General features: G+C 34.1%; 3 protein-coding genes across 7 annotated transcripts; 1 reads left to right on the top strand and 2 right to left on the bottom strand.

Annotated features, from left to right (window-relative positions):
* Window positions 1-23: 23 nt before the first annotated feature.
* LOC123714837 (cytochrome b5-like) lies at window positions 24-4,806 on the top strand. 5 transcript variants are annotated; one of them, XM_045669449.1, is made up of 9 exons: window positions 24-333; window positions 699-787; window positions 1,176-1,244; window positions 2,195-2,218; window positions 2,605-2,649; window positions 2,717-2,785; window positions 2,875-2,961; window positions 3,761-3,802; window positions 4,359-4,806. In XM_045669449.1, exons 1-9 carry the CDS (start codon window positions 226-228, stop codon window positions 4,438-4,440), a joined length of 615 nt encoding a protein of 204 aa, XP_045525405.1. In that variant the 5' UTR covers window positions 24-225; the 3' UTR covers window positions 4,441-4,806. The 5 variants fall into 5 exon arrangements, with proteins under 5 accessions (XP_045525405.1, XP_045525386.1, XP_045525422.1 ...); XM_045669430.1 differs by having other exon boundaries at window positions 27-333; window positions 2,860-2,961; window positions 4,359-4,804; XM_045669457.1 differs by lacking the exon at window positions 3,761-3,802 and adding an exon at window positions 3,686-3,712 and having other exon boundaries at window positions 28-333; window positions 4,359-4,803.
* Window positions 4,807-4,904: 98 nt separating this feature from the next.
* Window positions 4,905-14,098, bottom strand: LOC123715255 (alkaline phosphatase-like). Its single transcript, XM_045670205.1, has 9 exons — window positions 14,029-14,098; window positions 10,562-10,764; window positions 9,781-9,973; window positions 9,557-9,711; window positions 8,064-8,274; window positions 7,250-7,374; window positions 6,925-7,123; window positions 5,929-6,159; window positions 4,905-5,638 (listed from the first exon to the last, which is right to left on the bottom strand). Exons 1-9 carry the CDS (start codon window positions 14,093-14,095, stop codon window positions 5,457-5,459), a joined length of 1,566 nt encoding a protein of 521 aa, XP_045526161.1. The 5' UTR covers window positions 14,096-14,098; the 3' UTR covers window positions 4,905-5,456.
* A 2,871-nt stretch (window positions 14,099-16,969) lies between these two features.
* Window positions 16,970-21,035, bottom strand: LOC123706793 (collagenase-like). The gene is made up of 6 exons (XM_045656241.1): window positions 21,011-21,035; window positions 19,400-19,638; window positions 18,943-19,210; window positions 18,488-18,577; window positions 17,716-17,909; window positions 16,970-17,080 (listed from the first exon to the last, which is right to left on the bottom strand). The coding sequence occupies exons 2-6, from the start codon at window positions 19,598-19,600 to the stop codon at window positions 16,970-16,972; spliced, it is 864 nt and encodes a 287-aa protein (XP_045512197.1). The 5' UTR covers window positions 19,601-19,638; window positions 21,011-21,035.
* Window positions 21,036-21,377: the final 342 nt, after the last annotated feature.

Here is a 21,377-nt window from a genome sequence, read left to right as displayed (position 1 = left end):
AAAGTGACGGTGTTTGACATTAAATTGCTTACTAAGTTACTAACTTATTGATAATAAACAAACTTCAAAATCCCGGGTAATATTTGACCTTTCAAGTTTCAAGTCAAACATCAAATCATCTAATCAAAATCATATTGACGTTGTGATACGCGAAAAGTAGTTTTAGTAAAAAATATTTAATTCTAATTAATTGATATTATTAAAAGACGGTAGGAAGTAGAAGAAATGGATAAAATAATTACTTTAGAAGAAGTTAAGAAGCACCGGCGGAAAAGCAGCGTGTGGATAGTTATCCACAATGATGTTTACGATGTAACATCGTACCTAGAAGAGGTTAAATTCTGCATTAATTTAATTTCACAATATTGTTAACTCACTGACATAGTTCTTGTTGAGAAGATCTCTTAGTTATCTCGTATTTTGGATTATTTTGTTAATATGTAGCATATTTAGAAAAAAATACAATATATTGCACAAGTAAGTTCTTTTTAAGCTACACACCACTGCACACCAACACTGCATTGATCTTAACATCAGATCTCAGCTGATAACTGTTTGTTCCCATTTGTATAAAATGTAGTAATATTAGTTATAATGTAGTTATTCATAGAAGCAATAGGTATTTTAATGTGAACCATATATTTATATATTTTTTTCCTATAATTTTAAGATAAGATAACATTTATTTATCTGTTTAGCACCCTGGCGGGGAAGATGCATTGTTAGAAGTAGCTGGTGAAGATGGTACACAAGCCTTTGAAGATGTTGGCCACAGTGATGATGCCAGGTTTGTTTTGCATTTCTCCTTTTCAAAATAACACAATAACCAACTTGAAAATGTAGATTTTCAGTTACAGATGTCGCTCACCAAATACATGTACTAAACTTGACACAAGAGATCTTGTTTCTTTTGTTGGAACTTCATATACAGTCTAAATCTGTTATAACGACATAGATAGGACAACACATATTATGTTGACAGGTTGATATTGATGTTGTCATAAACTTTTTTGTCTGTATTTAATATCACACTAGGCACAATTATATTTTATGGGATAACAATTTAACTGTGTTAGTTATTTCACATTTCAGTTAAATTTTTCACCTATTCAGCAATATTTTCACTTCCAACATCTGTAAAACTCATTTGTAAAACTTACATTATATCATTATAGGGAGATACTAAAGAAGTTCAAGATAGGATCACTGCCAGTTGAACAGAAATCTACATTCCTTCATACGTGGTAAGTACAGACTGTCTTATATTATCAAATAATTTTGAAAGAACAATTTATTTCATTAAGCTTTCTGATTAAAATCATTATAATGAATAAGACATAATTTAAAGTATTTATGATTAAATTAACATTAATTGGCGTTAATAAAATTAAAGTCTGGTTTAAAACTATAGCTGCTGATAGTACCATAGAGAACCTTGTAGTACCAATTACTTACATTAAGAAAAAGTTAATCTTTATGTTTTTTTTTAGTTACAACACAAATATACTTACCATACACTTGTTGGCTACGCATTTTGTACGATTATGCAAATAATATTCAAGGTTTATTCATTTTACTTTTGCTATTGATGCAGTCTTAAGTATTTTCTATAATATATTATGAGATCATTTATATTATGAGAGCGAAAGGATCTTACTTTATGTTCTTAGTTTGATAAAAGTGAGGAGCAATGTTAGCCTAGTGGCTTCAGCGACTCGTTCGAACCCCATGGACTTGCTTGAATGGCTTTCTTCTTCACATTTCATACTATGATAATCTACTACTCAACTAAACATAAAAATAATCACAGGCCAAGACCCTATGAGAACAAACTCCATGTGATGTAGCGCCGTTGTTTTTTTTTTTATATCGAGCCTTTTCGAGTAAGTGTCTATGATCTAGTAAAACCTCTTTTAAATATTCTGTCACATGTGACGTATTGCCAGTCATCAGACTTCATAATTTAATTAAAACGACTAAATTTTTTGTAAAAATTCTCAAAAGAATTGATTGATTAGTTAATCAATAACAAATGTGGATTTTTCTCCAAATAACAGTAGCTTAAATTGTAATAAATAAAATTTATAATTTGCGCGTTCATAGAATATTTTGCATCTCATTGAATAACGTCTCATAAGATAAGTTTGGCTTTACCTTTATTTTCTAGATAGTATAATTTTATTTCTTATTTCAGTTGCAAAGTGAAGCGTAAACAAAGGTTATTATGCTTTCCTTTATTGCATTAAGTTCGTAAAAGTATTAGTTGTTATTAATATATAATATTATAAAGTAACGATCTATTAACATAAATTAAATTAGGTTTTACTTAAAACAGTAAAATTTTAATTAAAGAACGTAATTTTATTACAACATTCTAATCAGATATTTAATATAACAAATTAGTAATATTATAACGGTAAGTATTTGCTTTAATCTTGTAATATATAGTTATATACATATAATACTAAATAGATATGTAAAATACGTAATAGTTTGATTAATTTGTTTTATGTAAGCGTAGTTTTACCTTCCTTTTTCTATATATTAAAGACGAGTTGCTTGGTAGACTTATATTATTAATAAATAAAATATAAAATTTTTTAGCCGTTCCCAACACAGCTCAGAATGTTCTATGTGCTCAAGCGTCAGGTTAATATTTTTTTTCGTATTTTTGTATTTTTTTCTCCTTCACTGTTTAAAAATCCTTATTATTCAGCTGTCCAAATGTACCTCATACGGATAAAGAGGAAAAAACATGGCGGACATTCGACGGATCTCCTTCAAGGTGTTTAAATTTATACTTCTGTGGTAAAAAAAACAATATATAAAATAAAAAAAAATATATAATATCTGTCACAGTGATCGGCTTGACAGGAGATGCGAAAAGTCAAACGGACCCACTCTTCACACTAGTCCTTCCGTAGAAAGAAGGGTACAATCAGTTGTCGTCCCACGCGAAAGGTTTTTTTTTTATTTTTACACAAAGTTTTGTTGTCTTTGGTTAGGACGGAGTTTTAGGGGCTTTAAAAGCTTTACATACTGTATTCAGAAGTATTGTTCTTGTCGTCTAACGATATTTAGCGGTAAGAATCTGAATTCGAGTCTGAATCTTATCTTGGGGTTGAAGTATTCAGTATGAAGTATCGAATAAATACTGCCAATAGACGCCGCACAGGGAGAGTTCCCACGTCACACCTCATGGAGCGGTTCTCATAAAAACTAGAGTATCTAGAGATTCTATTATCGAATAATTTATTTTGATTGTGTCTATCTCTAGACTAATAAAAAACGACTCGATCTTTTAAGTATGAAATCCCCGAAACGTTCATGGTTAATTCATGACACATATCACAAAATAACTAGGTTTTTACCGAAGCGTAGATAAAAAAATAGATAAACTGAGTACTAGGTTTTTTGTAACATTGTATTTGGTTAACATAGCTTTTACACATTGATAGGAAACAATTTTTTAACCGGACTAAAGTTATTTGAATTATTATAAACTTTTAATAAGATTAAATATAATATAATAATGAAATTATTATAAACTTTACAAGCACGCGAAACGTCGGAAAAAATTAAATTTATGTAAAATAATTATAAGTTGATAATAATAGGAATAGCTTTAATCCGGTTAAAAAAAAATTATTTTTTCAATTATTGATATACTTTTTCTCTTTTTAAGACGTCCACGCGGCCCGCCATGTGGAAGGTTATTTTATTTTGTTATCAGTAGCTAAATAGATCTTTTGTTTATTAGGCGTAGGATACGAAGGAAACCACCCACCCCACCACCTCCTAGGTTGGTTTTTTTCTTTACACCTTAGCACGTAGAATCATTCAGTTGGTTTTACAACGATGAACAAAGCCATAAAAACTATACGTAGCTAGAGTAATATTATATAGGTATATCGAATTTTATATTGCTTTCACTTGTTTACTTCATTAGACATAGATATTATTACCAACAAACACACACAAATTTAAAATAAACAGAAAAAAAGGAAGAAAAAATAACCATTTTATTTTTGAAGAATAAGTTAAGTTGTGGTGGTTACTGGCCCTGGCTCAGCATTATACTGAGGTGCAGACATGTTCCATAGCGCTGGTCATTCTGCCAGAGACTATAGCAGTTAGTTTATTAGCTGGTTCAAAATATCATAGATTACAATATATTTTTTTTTTCACTTTCTGTTCAATGCTATATATATTCCACTTATAGTTTCATTCAAAAAGTTTAAGACGTATGTATGTAAACTATGTAATTTTATTTGCCTATATTTGACAACAGAAAATGTTTATGGAAAAATTATATTTTTAATCGTTATTTGTTTCATTAATTTAAGTTTCTTTTTCAGTTCCTCCCTGAAATGGGCCGTATTAGCGTTGGCTGGTGCAATCGTAATAGGCTTCGTCATTAAGAAGGCGTTGGCTAAGTAAAACTACGGGACCAATCCATAAGTTATCAAAGTGGCTGTTTTAGATATAGAAAAACACCTGTAGCTCTAACAGATTGACAGATTTTATTAATAACATGTGCGTAAGATGTCTATAAAATGGTAAAAATCTCTGAAAAAAAAATTGATACACTTTTTTCTTTGCCGATTTTTTTCGATGCGCTGAACTAAGTTATACTTGAGCTACAGATAATGTATTCACTCACAGAACAGAATTGTTATACAGACTATATACAGTTTTATAAATTTTAAAATATGATTTATATTTAAAAGAATGACTGTCGTTTTATTACCCGTTGTATAAATTTTACTTAATTACATCACAGTACTTAATATATTTTTTATAATGTTAATAAATCATATAATAAATATATTATGTAGTTGAAAATTGTATTTTATTTAAACACACAGCTTTATAAAATACTTTATTAGATTCAATATGGTTAACACAAATATATATAAAAATATATTCTTTGATCAAATCTGATTTTCTTTCTTAAAGTAATATTGTATATTTTACTAATAAAATTAATATTACTTATTTACAACAACAAAAAAACAACCCAGTTGCTCGTGTCTACTTTTCTTTCTCTATTCATCATAACGTAAACAATTTGACAGAAAGGGACGATAGATATACTTTATACTGACTGAAGACTGCGATTAGTCTGATTTATTTTTATGAAATGATAAATATATTACAAACAAGCCTCTATGCTAAATCTCTTATGATACATTTCAATCTTGGTTAAACGTAAAATTACGTGAAGTTTGCCAGTATTTGCGTTATAATATATTATGTGCGTATCAGACATTGACAAATCTACTTGTTAAGCCTTTTTAACTTAAAAATAAAATTATGTCGTATGACGCCACAAGTTGGTTAATGATAGTTATGCTTACATTGCTCTAATGGTATGATTGAAAATGTACACATTTCCAGCATGGACGCTGTAATTGTATCTCTGTAAGCTGAAAACTTGTTAAGTTTAACAAAATCTATATAACAGCAATTAATACTAATAACAAAGACATTAAAGATAGGAGAAGATTTGTCTGTATTGAGAATGCACCGGAGTCGGTGGGTCGCTCAGCGTACTTGCCCAATCTTGCTGCGTACGATATAGCGTAGTATACGTAATGTTGTTCGTGGACGTTGTGAAATAAGTGGGAATATGGACCTGGAATAAAGAACGATCGAAATTTCGTTAGATTAAGAATGGGACTCCTAATTCGTTCCCTTTAGAAACACGCGTTTGATTTTAAAAAGTCGAAAGTCCATCTAGAATAACTTAGTGTATTAAAAGACCGTTTATCGTAAGTTGTTCTAAGTAGAACTTGAGACAGCATTCTGAAAAAGAGTATCTTTTTGCTGAACATTAAAAAAATTCAAATTTCCGAATGGTCACATTATATAGTATAAATTTGTAGGACTGGCGGAGGACAGTAGAAAAAGACTTAAAATGCTCACCACTAGCGTAAACACCAACATCTCCTCCACCGTGCTTGTTCTCTTCTAGGGTGATGGCAGCTATTTGCTCGTACATAAAGTCTGTGGTGTCATCTTGCGTAGGGTCTCGCCGCACTATCTGGTTTGTGCCGTTCACGACCTGGATCTCATATTGACGGGAGCCAGGTCCACCGGTGCCGTACGCTATCGTCGTGTAGTTGAGGCCGTCTACCCTTGACGGACCGACGGTACCTGAGAAAAATACATTGAGATACGTTCTAGACACGAATGACTAATGGTAATAAATGAAGTTAGCACAAAAAGCTTTGTTTCCGAGTAGGAATGCTTGAATTATGCAGAAACTTAAAAATTCGTCAAAATAATTAAGGAAGAACAAAAGTGAAAAATGTTAACTGGTTTTGATAAAAGGTAGCGTAAAAAATCTAGTGAAGCCTCTGATTACTGTTTCCTAGAGTTTATTTGAGATATGCCGGTTTCCTCACGATGTTTCCTTCTCCGCACGAGCAGGTGTTAATTGCGCACATAGTACGCACGACGTCATAGTTGGTATCTGTTCGCTATACCAATTATGATACCCCTATACCAATTGTGATACCGCTATACCAATTATGATACCGCTGTACCAATTATGATACCGCTGTACCAATTATGATACCGCTGTACCAATTATGATACCGCTATACCAATTATGATACCGCTGTACCAATTATGATACCGCTATACTAATTATGATGCCCCTATACCAATTATGATACCGCTATACCAATTATGATACCCCTATACCAATTGTGATACCGCTATACCAATTATGATACCGCTATACTAATTATGATACCGCTATACCAATTATGATACCGCTATACTAATTATGATACCGCTATACCAATTATGATACCGTTATACCAATTATGATACCGCTGTACCAATTATGATACCGCTATACCAATTATGATACCGCTATACCAATTATGATACTAGAACAAGTGATGAACTTACCAAAGATATCATCACCGCGGTTGGGATGTCCATTAATGGTCATAGAGTGTGCGTGGTCTGATGTAACCACTATTAGAGTATCACTGGGATCGGTCATGTTATAAGCGAGTTTTACAGCCTCCTCCATTGCTAAGGCTTCGTCAATGGCCGTGCGTGCTCTACCCCTATGGTGACCCATGTCTATGTTACCACCTTCAACCTAAAAATAATTTTAAAATAAAATCCATAAATGATCAATTTTTCATCTACCGCGTAATTTGGCGATAAAAAGATAATAATTTATTATTTTATTGGATGGTGAAATACAAGAGTCAAAATAACATACCATAAGGAAGAATCCGTTCCTATTTCGTTGTAGAACTTTTATTGCGGCCTCCGTCATGTCTACGATTGACGGCGACTCAGGTCTTCTTTGGAACTCAAATGGCAAGTGAGCGTTGGAAAATATTCCTTTAATGAACAACCAGATTTTCTATCATTACCACTTCGGCGTCGCAAGGGTATATATATTTAATATGGACGATACAATCTAGTCAAAATACATAGCATATTATATATATTTACCTAAAACGCATGCTTGCTGTACACCTGAATAGTTTAGTGGAATAAAAATCATGAACTTATTTTCAGACATTGTAGCTTATTTTATTTTAGAGTATTATGTACATTTATTGATCTGAACTCCGAGGTCGTGAGTTATTATTTGAAGTGTAACTTCGGCGTTGGAAAAAATCGCGTTACGCGCCATGTTTTTCTTGTCCCTACCACGGTTGATTCGAAGCCATTAATAACAAACATATCTAATAACGATAACGATGATAGTAATAATTCTGTTACGATTAATGCAGATTTAAAGATTATAAATTCTGTTATAATCTTAGTAATAATAAGGTAAAATAGATTTAATAGATTTGTATTCATGTCTGTGATAATCAAAGCCTTTTGTTAAACATTATCTAATTTAACTTTATTTAAATTAAGTTACATATCATTTTTCGAAAAATAAGGTCATAAAGAAGTTTCACTTCTTACGTACACTAGTACGCACACATTTGTTGAATGATTGAGTATTCAGTGTTCCGCACATACATGACACGAAAAAGGTTACCTTATACCTTGCTTTACAGAAATGTCCTTACCCAATAAATAATCTGTGTCTTCGGGTATGCTCTTCAATTGTTCCGTATTACCAACGAAGGTATAGTTCAGCCCTCGACTCTCCTTGTCCTTTTTGTAATCCTCGATGAGGTTTCTACCATCTTTTCTGTAGCATGCCCAGTCACTAAGAGGGTCGTTTTCTAACGCCGTCGCATTTGTTATCAGACTTTGACGTCCACCTCCAAGAATTACCTGAAGATTGATTTGGAATTTGTGAATTCATGAAATTTCTAAGAGATTTCATGAGAATTCTACAAAATTGTAAATGATTATACACACTAACATTACTTTCACAAAAATAAATAAAATTTAGAAGCGCAATTCACGACGCCCTCATATTCTAATTCTACGTTAATATAGAACCAATAACGGTAAAAAATATTGAGCGTTACGGAAGCGCTGCGGTTTAACTAACTTCCACAAAATATAAAAAGTGAAGAAGTTGAATCAATATTTCAATTATGACGAAAAGACCATCTCTTAAGTGATCCCAGTTCTCTATGTAAATGAAAGTCCACCCTAGTTCTACTTCGATATACCATCCTTCAAGCTTTTCAATGACCCACGACGTGATAAATTGTATCTTTAGTCTGTTATGACAATAAATGTCTTTAAACCTTACTTTAATTAAATAGTTTCATCTAACAACTGAGCATTACAATTATAAAACAATCCCCAGTAGACGCATTAAAACCCTATTAAAATATAGTCATATTTATACAAGATATTCACCTTTTTTGAATACGGTGTATATGCAGTGATACCATTTTGGAAGTTTTCCCCAAATTTAAAGGGGAATCGAGATGTCGTGGGGGTTTTAAGCGGTACATTCGACTGAGATATTTAGGGGGTACTGTATTCATTTTTTTTTCTTAAAATCACCCAATTCTATATAAATTATATTGAGCCTCGCTTGATTCTATATAAATTATATTGAGCCTAGAAACAAACTACAAGTCTAACTAATTAAAAACTCCAATCGTGTATTTCAGGCTATAACTGAAATATCATAAAACTACAATATTGCCAGATCGTATTTAACCTCTCAGAGTGTACAACAAGAACTTTCGGGGTTTTTAATCGATATTTTCCATAGGTTTACTAAAAGTATACGTATTTATCTAACTCTGTGCAATTTAAAACAAAAGTCACTACTAAAATCTGGTCTATCGTAACTTTTGTAATTGTACTATTTCTTTGCATTGGATTATATTATTTGTATTGTATTGGAACCTAGCATTTAGTGATTCACGATTCTTAATTAGTTTTTTTTGAAATTTTAGATAGTAGTTTTGTTATTGGATAAGTGTATAGTGTTACTAATTTAGTTCTTCTTACGCCGTATCCTTAATAATTTATGTTATCTGATTGTACAATTACTATTAATTCAACAAAGTATTCATAAATCTATTTAAATACGCAGATCTAAGTATAATAAAAAATTCCTTTCAGTGTCCTTACCCCAAGTACTTACATTCAGGTCTCGTCCAGGCCAATCCTCGATCAACTGACGGGCAATATCTTTGCAGTTGGCAGGTGTCAAGGCGTCGCACTCCCAGTTCCTATCAGAGCTGAATGCGTATACTGGGGCTGGTGTCGCGTGTGTCACTCTCATCGTTGTAACAAAACCTAAAGTTATGAATGTGTTTGAGTTGGTAAATTATCATAGAAACATACGTGCCACAAAAATTCTTTTACCTGCCGCCTTTCCTGCCCTCAAAGCATGTGCTGCCAATGACTCCACCTTAGCTTCAGGTCGTAAGGATGCCTCACAATCGCGATTGGGTACACTCGCGTCTACTCCCAAAGTCTTGTCATTAGTCTTGACACCACCCAGCAAAGCTGTGGCTGTTGATGCAGAATCTGGAACCATTTTGTCCGCAGAGTATGTCTGAAATGAGATACGATGACAACATTATTTTTTTCAATAAACTTTGTCAGTCACCTGTAAAGTGTAGTGATCCTGCTAAAGTAACCAAACACTGGGGCGCGATAGTATTTCACTCCGGGCTATCGCTTACTTGTAGATTACAAAGAATAAATCCAGCCAAACATGAAGTGCTGTTCCCGCTTGGCACCTCTCCATTACCAGCTTCTTTTGACCGCATTCAACGCAGAGCGACTTGATCCTTTGCCTCTGCGTAAAAATGTACGCTCTCACTGCATGTCCTACAGCATATATCATGGGGAGTGTTCCGAATAACTCTTCAGATCGGACGTCAGACTGAATGCAAACATCCGTTCCATCTTGACATCTGACGTTTCACGGCAGAGCGCTTCCTAAGACACTTCTTACCGCGCCATTTTATGACGCCAGATGATATTCCAGGTATTTCAGAATCGTTAACTTCTTTAAGGGAAGGAGCCTTCAAGAGAAAGCGCACCTTAAAGACCGGGACTGCACTTGTCCACGGGCGGCGGTAAACACTTAATTTTAACTATAACAGTCTTAATATGATTAGAGTCTTGTATATCTTACTTTCAACACACCCATATGAGGGAACTTTTCGAATGACAACCTATGTCCCTCTCCTCCCTTGTGTATGCGCGCGGCAGTTACGGTCTGAGCCCCCATGCCATCACCGATGAAGAGAATCACATTCTTGGCAACACCTAAGTTGTTTTTTATATTCAGAGCTTCTTCTATCTCGTTTTCACCTAACTCTTCCCAGTACTGACGATCTGAAATTATTGTTTCAGTAAAAAAAAACATTTATTTATTTACACGCTATTACAAACATATACAGTCTTGAAAGAAGAGGTGACTTGAGAGGACAGGACATATACACATAAAAATATTTATATAAGCTGTATTATATATTGGGCAGTCCGTTTATTAGCCGCGATAGTAAATACTTCAATATTCTCTCACAATAGACGTTTGCTCGCGAAGTACGGAGCCGAACTTGCGTTAGACCTCGGCAGCACATTAATTTTATCTGTTATGGGTATTATTTTACTGTGTTTAAATATGTCTCTTACTTCAGCGTTTTATGACTTGAGTACATTTCTCGAGACAACATGTTTGAGAATTCGTAGTTGGAGGTATGTATTTGGTATAGGTATATAATATCGTATATATTTAGTTGACATACGTTAGGAAGTTCTACAGTAGCTAAGACCATAGTTCTAGACGGTTTCACAAAGCGCGTTGAGAAGTAAATCTAATTTTAAATGGAATACGCTTTTTGAGTACTGTTATGGCCAAAAAGAATCGGAGCTTCTGACAGACTTTTCTACGAGTATATATTGGTTTCAATGCATGATTTTGTCGAAGCTTAGAGCCAAATCATTTTGCTTATCAACTATTACTAAGGTCATTTGCACATGGTTGAGGCTGTATTGTGGTGACGTCTTCGAGGGCTACGCTATATCAGTGGCTTCCCTAGTGGATTTTATAAGAATCAGGTTTGTTTTTCTGTATTTAAAAGTAGTTTAGCATCGTGACGCCAGTGTAGTATGTTGTTAATATCTGATTTCAGTCATTAATATTTATATTACTTATAATACTGCCTTATGAGAAACTATCTCCAAGGAGCAAGCTCGTAGCATCTGCTAACCAGTAAAAAGTGCAGTGTACTATTTGCTTATGCGTTTCACTGACGTAAACCAAGAAATAAAGTGGCCCGAGTACTTTGCCTTGGGCAATTCCTTCTGTTACTGTAACGCTCGCTGTGAGTGTTTCTTCCTTTAACCACATAGGTAGGATTTTTTAAAAATAATGTTTACAACTATGTGCCTAGTGGCCTGTGGCTTCCTGTATTATTAAGTATTTCCTCAGGTTGTTTATGATCCAAGGTGTCAAAAGCGCCAGAAAAGTCGCGCAGTCAGTACATAAAGAACCTAATTCACAAATATAATAGCTAGGTTGCTAATAAAGGTATTTCTGTTCGAATTTTGTACTGATTTTTTTTTCAATTGGAAGGTGACGGTACTACGCTTCACAATTAGGTATTTCTCCACGAAATCGTTAAGTTTAGATTATTAAAAAAAATGTACATTTAATTATTAGTTTATTATATATTTTTTTTTATAATATTTTAGTATAGTATTTTCATCACACTGAACGCACTAGTCGAAAGGACAGTACTGGCCCAGTGGGTTAAGCGTGCTGCTCTCATTCCGAGGTCGTAGGTTCGATTCCCGGCTGTGCATCAATGGACTTTATTTCTACGTCCGCATTGAACATTCGCTCGATCGGTAAAGGAAAGCATAGAGGACACCAGCTGCCGTAGACTTAAAAGTTGACGGTGTGTGTCAGGCACAGGAGGCTGATCATCTACCTGCCTACATAGAAAAATGATCATGAAACAGATACAGGAATCAGGATTTTTATTATCATTCTTCTGACATATTATGTTGCCCTTAAATTGGGATATTGTTTTCGTATATCATTGACGAATTGTTCCATAATAGGATTTTTATCAGACGCCGAAACATATATTGATCTTTATCATAATTACATGTATGGTTATCTCTTGAAACCCATGTCCATAAAGTATTATAAGTATATTAGTGAATTTGATTTATTGCTAGGCTAATCTGATATTGGATAATGCTAATTTATAATCTTAACTGGTGAACTCCAACTATGTGGATAAAAATCCTTTAAGTATTTAAAAATGATTAAATTTTATAGCGACCAAAGACAATAGAGCAAAACCGGAAGTTTAGAGAACTTCGTTCTTCATATTTACAAAAGTTATTTTATTAACAAACATTGACTTACTATACTATACTAGGAAGGACTTTCTATGTTTTCAACATGCAGGAGTCATAGTTAGCGCTTATTCTCGTTTCTGAATATAAGCTGAAGCGTTTAGGAACAATGTTCGGTTCAGTTAAACGAACATGTCATTTGAGCCCTAAAACAGAAGTGGCTATGGGTGAGGCATATTGCAAGATACACAGATAATAGGTGGACTTTATAGACAACTGTATGTATTGGTCCTTACCTAAGAGGAAGAAAAAAGGTAGATAGAAGAAATAGATGCAGTAGCAGGAAACGAATGGAGAAAGAAAGCCAGAGACAGAGTTAGTTGGAAAAAGCTGGAGGAGGTTCCATGAAGGGGTTCCGATCGCCTGTACTAATCGCAGCTAGGATATAGGATAAAAATAATGCAGTATATTATCTCCTTTTGTCATGATTGGAAACTAAACGGGCTTTATTAGTATTAGTCGCAAAAGGCGTGCTGTCTTATCGTTACTCTTCAACTTCCAATAGCAACACCGAACCCGACAAGCTCGATGTAGTTCTTTCAATATCCGTTACGGTATTGTTGCAAACCTTGGGATCCCGTGGAAAAAAACTGATTATTGAGATTATGATCGCTTGGAAGAAACCTTGAAAATCCTCAATGGAATATTTGTTCCAGGAATATGGATAAATATCGATCAATTTAATATATGTTTCCAGGCGTACCTACTTCCTATTTTATGCTGAATCATTTATACGATGCTAAAATTAATTAATTATTTATATTACGTATAAGAATATATTGTATTGTAACATGTTCCGTGGATGTTTGTTGAAATTACTTTCGTATTTGCGTGGACCGAGTTAAGTATTCTTAGACTACAATACAATGCTATATCATTCAGTGAAACTTTTAATTTAGTCAAATAACACATTATATATTATTGGTATGAAGGCATATTAGACCGATGAAGAGAAATTAACAATAACAATAACTCTTAAATAAAGAATTATAAAATTTGCTTTCCTAAATTAAAATCAAACAAAATTGGTTTTTATATCTAGCCAGCGTTTCAACACTTGAAACAAACTAGACAAATAAGAACTTTAATTGCGGTTTATAATATAAACTGTTGTATGAAGTTACATCACAACAGAAAGTTTAAAAGTATTAAACAACAGAGAGATTATCTTTTAGTATAATAATTATTTATAAAATTTCCATAGATTTTGTATATCAAAAAACAAACCTTTTCGTAAAACACATTGTGCCGATATTATAAACACCAATAGCACAACCACTCCACGTGCGAACATTTTGACAACTGAATTGTACTTGCAATAAATGTCAATTAAACGTGATTAGACAACTGACAGGCGCGCTTCGGATTATCTGTAATACGAGCGTTATCGTTTTTACAATTATTATACCATTTTGATTTGTTCCTTGAAACCAAACAAGGTTTATAAAGAATAGATAAATATGATTGATGAGACCACTATCACATCTGTTTATATTTAAATTAAACAAATCATAAATATTATATATTTTACCCGATTTCCTCTAATAAAACTATTATCACAAGTGAATTAATAAATTGATATTGATTTACTATAAATTTATGTCCTAATCGTCGTAGTACTTTTATTAGAATTTATTTGACAATGCGAAAATCAGGAAATCGAACAATATTCGAGTAGTTTTTTTTGAAGTATATAAAATACATAAAAAAATATCAATTTATTTTTGATGTGTATCGATTCACATTGTGTTTGGTCTCGATTACTCATAAGTTAAATGTAAATTTTACTTAACGCCTGAAATGTTATAAAAAACATGATGCAGAACTTTAATTGTTAAATTTTGGTATATTAGTTAAAAATAACGTTTGTTAATTTAGCATTGCTCTTGTAAAAAAATACAATAACAATGTTATAAAAACATTATTTAAGTAAATTTATTATTGTCATACGTTACGTTTATTCATTATTGTTTAATGAGTCATTAGTGTTACATTTAGTTTTACGAATGGTAATGTATTTGTTGCAGCAGTGTTAAAAATTAAAATATGTGTTGTCTAATGTTTACTATTAAAGGATCGAATTAAAGTAAAACACTTTTCTGAACATCCCACATCCGAATTGTGGTTTTATTTTTTACACGCTCGGTCAGCAAGTTTTCATTAAGCCTTGAAGCTTGAAGATCAGACTGTATCGGCAATTAAAAGACAATTTAACTCAGAAACATAACAATCAGTTTCTTTCATTTACGGTATGTCAATTAATGTTAAAATTGAAAGATATCGATGAAGAATTTGTAAAAAGGACGCTACAGAATTTTATGAAACAAGACGTGAATAAGAAATATACAACAATAACTAAAGATTTTGACCTACATTTGCGATTCGTAACTTTTGAGCCAACTAACTTTTTGTAAATAAGTTTTGAGTCTAATAATAAATGGTCACATTAGTTATATCATAAGTCATATCATGGCGGTTTATTAAATTTGTATATGTTGTCTTAATATGTTTGGTTATTTGCTTTAATTTTAGCTATTTTTGCCAGGTAAATGAAAAAAAATATATTTAATTCTAGAAGTTAGAGTTAGTAATAGAAATTCGGATTTTGATACTATTGTTAATAATATCAAATATATAAAAAATAGCTGTCCGAAGCATTTTTATATTTCATTTTGATTTATAATTGCTGTCTCGAAGTTGAGTCGTAATTATTATTTATATTTAGAATTTTCAGTACGAACAATAACTGATTAAGCCATTAACACCACTGAAACAATATCATTTCTGAGTTTGGTTGAAGTTAGAGACCAGGCGTGGGTATCGGTCACCCTGAGCGACACCCAGTTTTGCCGCCCTTTTAATTAATTCTACAGAACTTTTCGGCGAAACAGTCTTCATTATTCAGCATTACATAGGTTATGTTAGGTCAGTTGCTGAACAGACAAGGTAGACAAATAGTAGTAACGCAGAATGTAATATTAAAGTACCTACGACTTAAAAACACTTTCTCACAGCTAGTATCACCGAACTTGTAATTGCGAATGTGAAATGGTTACAATATTTATATTATTTATTGTAAAATTTTGCCGCTAAAAATGCCGACCGGGACAGGTCCACCTTAGGGTGGTGAGACTCCAGTGAGACTAGAGCTGCAAGCAAATTTGGAATCCTATAGTTGATGATTTATGATTCTCCTTTATACACAATACAGAAATAACATCTTAGGCACAGTTCGACTTCGAATGAGGACAGTGATTCGTGACTTGGACCGTCTGATTGAAATGTGTGACAGTTCTAAAAGTGAATACCATATTGGTAACTGTGAAATTAGTACGCTCTTTTCTTGAAGGTCCCTAAGTTAAATTGGTTCTCAGTGGTGAGCTGGTTTCACATAGGAACGCTCAGTTGTAGAACGTACTTCGAGGTAGTACGGATGGTATGTCGTATTCTGCCTTGACGTCTGATAAAAAATCTCAGCTCCAGGTATTAATCCGCACAACTCCGCACAACTCCTCTGAACACTCTCACACACTCAAATTATTGTTTTCTATTTAAGCGAAATTGAATTGATACCCTACGTTACTAAGACTTGTAAAATTCGTTTTTGAATTAATGAAATGTTGATTGTGTTATGTAATAGGAGACAAATGGGCTGAAAGCTCACCTGATGATAAATGATATCGCCGCCCATGGACACTTCCATTGCCAGAAGGCTTGCAAGTGCGATATGAAGTATATGTTTTTGTAGACCCTAATTAAATCTCCTGTCACAATAATCCAAAATAACTTAACTGATTTTTATACCTATCTGAGAGTTATGAATAATGTAAATTTTATAATACTGGGTGATCCGTTTTTCTGCTTTTGTTGTAGTTTATAGCGAATTCGGTATTTATTCTAAAAATAATTTGTTTTGTGAATAATTTATGCGCATGGCATACATGTATGTTCTGTGTTCGAGACCTGACGAAACAATTATTCTTTTGGGTACAGATAAACCTTTGGTGACTGAAATTTCTCGCTTAAATTTCCGCCCCTTACCTATTTAATAGTGGAAATAAATGGTATATGAATTAATAGTGGAAAAGAAATAAACTGCTATAAAAAAATTAGGTTAAAAAAACACGATAATTTTCAACTGCATTAGGATTTATTTCGACAAATATTTTCAAATTGATAGTCGGCTGTTAATCCAAGCGTAAAAGGATGAAACTCTGGAGAAGGCAACCGGATGTCCATGCTGGCAGCCCTCCGTGTGGGTGAATGAGTTAATACCGATCTGAAATTAATAAATATGCAGATCATGGGCAGCAAGGCACTGGGAAGTCCCCTGTAATAGACGCAAATATGAAAAATTATACGGTTCGTCCGATACAAGCGACGGGGATTTCCCGTTCCTTTCTATAGACGCGCATGCTGGATATTTTTAAATTACAGAATATTTTTTGAATTCAATATATCGCCTATTGTTATAGTGGGGACTGGGAACGCTGGGCTGCACTCCAAATAGCCCTTAAGTAGATTCGCTCCTGTTGCAGATGATTTCTCTTAAAGGCGTTGCAGCCGCTAGATAATCTAAAAAGCTTTCTTTTAAGTATATTTTTCTGTTTCATCACGTGGTTGGTGCAAGAAATTGCAACCCTACTGTAAGGACTTGTAGGGTTATGTCAATGTAATGGAAGATGGTTGCTGTAGTCACAGGGTTAGTGGATTTAGTGGATTAAACCCCCTTAGCGTGTTTATGAAAGACAGATACTGAAGCCACGAAGATACGGTTAATTTACAAATTCAGTCAGAGCCAGTTTAATCTGTTTTTTTATAAATGTCACACAGGAAAAAGAGCTGACTATTGACGGATATAAAATGGGCTAAAATGGGCGGATATTGAATTATACTATTTCTCTTGTAACTTACCAGAGTCCTCTCGTCTCCTTCGCCAATATCTAGGGGGCCACCAGAATCACCGGCACACGTGCTGGCTGTTTTCTGAGTTGTGACACAAATCACGGTGTCAGCTATGAACCTGAATGTACGTCTGCACTCAGCGTTTGAGATCACTCTCAAGCTCACGTGCTTCTGGCTTGTGGTTTGTGAAATACTCGTTTGAGCTGTAAAATACAGTAGGACTTTGCAGATTTTCATAATATTTTTGTATTGCTTTTCTGTGAGGAATGAACACGTTCCATCTGTTTTAGTAATAACTGGTATTGTATGGGTAAGTTGGACCCTTCTATAGCAGAGTTGGCCTAGTGGCTTTAGCTCGAGACTCTCATTTCTGAGGTAGTAGGGTCGAGCCCCGACTGTGTGGGATGGACTCCAATGGACTTTCTTTCTATGCGCATTTAACATTCGCTCGAACGGTGAAGGAGAGCATCGTGAGGAAACCGACTTATACCCAAAACGTAGACGGCATGTGTCAGGCACAGGAAACCGATCGCCTACTTCCCTATTCATTTGATAAGAAATCTGAGGTCCAAAAAAGGTTGCAGCGCCATTGATTTAATTTTTTAGGAATCCCTTATACCATTTAACCTGAGGCAATTTGATTATTTTTCTGAAAATCAAATCAACTAGAATCATCAAATGAATCTTATGGTAGGCTAAGAAACATGGAACAATTTTCTGCTGTGTTGGCCGTCATCTTTTGTTTATCTTTATTAATTTTTAAAGTTACTACTACACTTACAGTCAGATGTTGTGCCATAACCGGCCGTCCACGCCCAGGTACCGACATGCAGGGCATCTCCAGAATACAATGCGATAGGTTTGACGTAGTCTGAAATATTTGATTCAACGTAATTTGTTTGTGAATGCTTCAAAAGAATGTTTTCTTAAAGCAAATAGGTGAACTAAAATGCCTGAGAAACGTCGATCTTTAAATGTAGAGGAGATAGCTTATATAAAACTTAATTCATGCAAGTACCTGATCTCTCCTAGCTAGCGGGGAGACGGACGTAACCGTCATATCGCGCGTCAATAAGCCGATAAGGCTCTGCTGTTACCTTGGCGTTGTTGTGTGTATGTACCACAGCGAGTTCCACATAACCATAACTAACAAGTCGCTACCGCGGAAGGGTTTGCGCAATGCATTTCCCCTAGTAAGGCATGGAGCATTAAAGAACTTTCTTTAATTTGACTAACCATTGTAATTAACATGCATTATAGTAGCAATGGCCACATCACTGTCTACATTGCTAGGGTTCCATAGGGGATGGACTAGTACATCCTCGGTATTCACACGTACTCCACCATAGAACAGTGTCACGGAACCAAACACGATGGTGAAGCGCCTTGCTTGGTTAGTTCCATCCCACCAGCAGTGGGCGGAGGTCACGGCCTTGGTGTTGGAAAGCAAAGAGGAACCGCAGACTGAGCTTTTGCCATTTGTTAGGGAAATGATGATACCACCCTGAAATTAATTTTATTTTAGCATTCGTAAAGATAATTGCATCCAAATACACTATGGTGCAGCTGACCCCTAGTGTAGATGGACGACTCGTAACTAAGACTGGTTTAGGTTACTGGTATTCTAGAAAATTCTGCGCAATTAATTCAAAAGCAGTATTGACATAGAATAACATGGACGAAATCCACTCACCAAGTGTGGAGTTCTTCCCAAAACAGAATCCTCACCGCCAACAATTCGAGCGCCATCGAAGTCAATCGCTGATTCTATTTGTGCCAACTTCTCAGCCTTAGGTATACCAATATTTGCATGGTAATTATAAGCTGAAGTTTTCAGAATTGGCTCGGACGACACCAAAGCCAATAGACCCGCTAGAACCACTAATGACTTCATTTCGAGAGTGACTACGGTTAAACCGACCGCGAACTCTTCTATATATAGAAGTTTCTTTATCAGAAGAGTATCTTGTTAAAGCTACTTATAAAATTATTTAATGATTTGGAACACAGTGGATTAAATTTGATAAAAAATATAATTATTGAATATATCGCCATATGCTATCCGACACTTCCTAAAAAGTATAGTGTAAACTGTTTATGACGACATTGAAGCGAATGTTTTATGGAAATATAGAGATTTGTCATTAAATGGAGACAGAAAAACGTATAGATAATGCATGACCCCTACTTATTAGTTATGGTCAACAACAGTCTACACGTGCAAGCAATCCCAATTTGTAAACAAAAGATCTAATTTATTAGAAAGCCCGTATGCATGATGCCGACAGTCGAGTTTATTGCGGGCTAGGATAATAAAGGATAACAAAACAACGTACACAGCTCCGCAGTTTTTACTAATTTTATGAACTTAAAAAGTACTTTATTACTCAATTGTTGTCAAGAATGGGTGGAAGACAAGCCAAACCAACCAAAGCCAAATGATTTAGACTCTTTAGAGAGTTCGTCGTTAAATCGAGGGACGTTACGTGGGGTTTACACTGTATTTATTACTATATTAATATAAGGCGGTAAGTCTCGACTCAAAAGCTAACTCTGAACTTATAGATAGTTAAAAGCTGCCTTAAAGGAGGTTTGTATCAAAAATTATAAAATTTTCTGTCTGTACCATAAATACAGCATTGATACTATATTTTAACAAGCTAAAATGTTTTTCGCTATAATTGCACAGAATTGTGTTGTTGTAATCGCAGCCCATAGACATCCAGATAGAAAGACGAAATATCTCTGAGTAGAGAGAGAGAGAGAACTCAATAATAGGTACATTGGATATTGACATCAATTTCCTAAGACGCTGATGGTACCAGTGCCTATGAGAAAATCCTGTACTAATGAGTGCAAGGTATCGAGTAAATGCTATTCGAATACTTACAATGCATTGCGAATTGGCTTTCGACAATTCGGTTACTAATGTTAGATCGTGAGCTTCTAAAAGAAAAATATGATAAGTATCAGCATCTGATTGCTCTTATTGTGACACTTATCAGAGGTCAAAGGGCATGTTAGTTTCATTAAGTACTCTTCGATGTACTGGATTCGTATTTAAAAATAGCGTATTTTTAAATTAATAGACCTAGAACACATTTTGAAAACAAAAATAAGCAATATTGTTTTAAATTAACCTCAATTTTCAATTTTAAAAACAATTTAGTAATGAATAACGATTTCTATTTCATAATTAAACGTTATTTTTTTTTTGCCTATCCTTATATGTATGTACTTTTTGTTACCACTCAATATGACTTTGCTGTGGAGTGGAAGCCTGGTCCATGTCACAGGTTCTTACCTAGTTTGGAAACCAGTCTCCCAATACCTTCTCCACTGTTACCTTATTTATTGTTGTAAATGTTATATGGGAGAATAATAAATAAAATTATTATTAAATTATTTAATCTTCACACCACTGTTATCAATTCCAAATCTAAGTCTGTTTTATGGTTATATACGTCGCAGATTCAACGCGATTAATAATTGCAAAATTGGTGTTACTACCGTCGTCCGACATTATAACACAGTCAGTGCGCACGTCCGGCGCAGGCGACGTTCGAAACTCAAGTGACTAAAGAATTCACTTACTGCCACGAAACAGTCGCGCCACTGACATTTGGTAGATCACACAGACTAGGCATTGTCAATTGTCAACGTTGACAGTC

Source organism: Pieris brassicae, chromosome 1, assembly GCF_905147105.1.
Source record: "Pieris brassicae chromosome 1, ilPieBrab1.1, whole genome shotgun sequence".
Lineage (NCBI taxonomy): Eukaryota > Metazoa > Arthropoda > Insecta > Lepidoptera > Pieridae > Pieris > Pieris brassicae.
The sequence above is the reverse complement of the archived record's forward strand: the minus strand, read 5'-3'. Positions and strand labels throughout refer to the sequence as shown.

Excerpts from the sequence above, each read along its gene's own strand:
- LOC123714837 (XM_045669430.1), top strand. The coding sequence starts at position 226 with ATGGATAAAATAATTACTTTAGAAGAAGTTAAGAAGCACCGGCGGAAA. Across the intron at positions 1,245-2,194 it reads TCTACATTCCTTCATACGTG|TTGCAAAGTGAAGCGTAAAC; the intron begins GTAAGTACAGAC and ends TTCTTATTTCAG. Across the intron at positions 2,786-2,859 it reads TTCGACGGATCTCCTTCAAG|TGATCGGCTTGACAGGAGAT; the intron begins GTGTTTAAATTT and ends TATCTGTCACAG.
- LOC123715255 (XM_045670205.1), bottom strand. The coding sequence starts at position 14,095 with ATGTTCGCACGTGGAGTGGTTGTGCTATTGGTGTTTATAATATCGGCA. Across the intron at positions 10,765-14,028 it reads ACAATGTGTTTTACGAAAAG|ATCGTCAGTACTGGGAAGAG; the intron begins GTTTGTTTTTTG and ends CAATAATTTCAG. Across the intron at positions 5,639-5,928 it reads TGTTGGTGTTTACGCTAGTG|GTCCATATTCCCACTTATTT; the intron begins GTGAGCATTTTA and ends TCTTTATTCCAG.
- LOC123706793 (XM_045656241.1), bottom strand. The coding sequence starts at position 19,600 with ATGAAGTCATTAGTGGTTCTAGCGGGTCTATTGGCTTTGGTGTCGTCC. Across the intron at positions 19,211-19,399 it reads TGGGAAGAACTCCACACTTG|GGTGGTATCATCATTTCCCT; the intron begins GTGAGTGGATTT and ends AATTAATTTCAG. Across the intron at positions 17,081-17,715 it reads AAGGAGACGAGAGGACTCTG|ATCGGTATTAACTCATTCAC; the intron begins GTAAGTTACAAG and ends TATTAATTTCAG.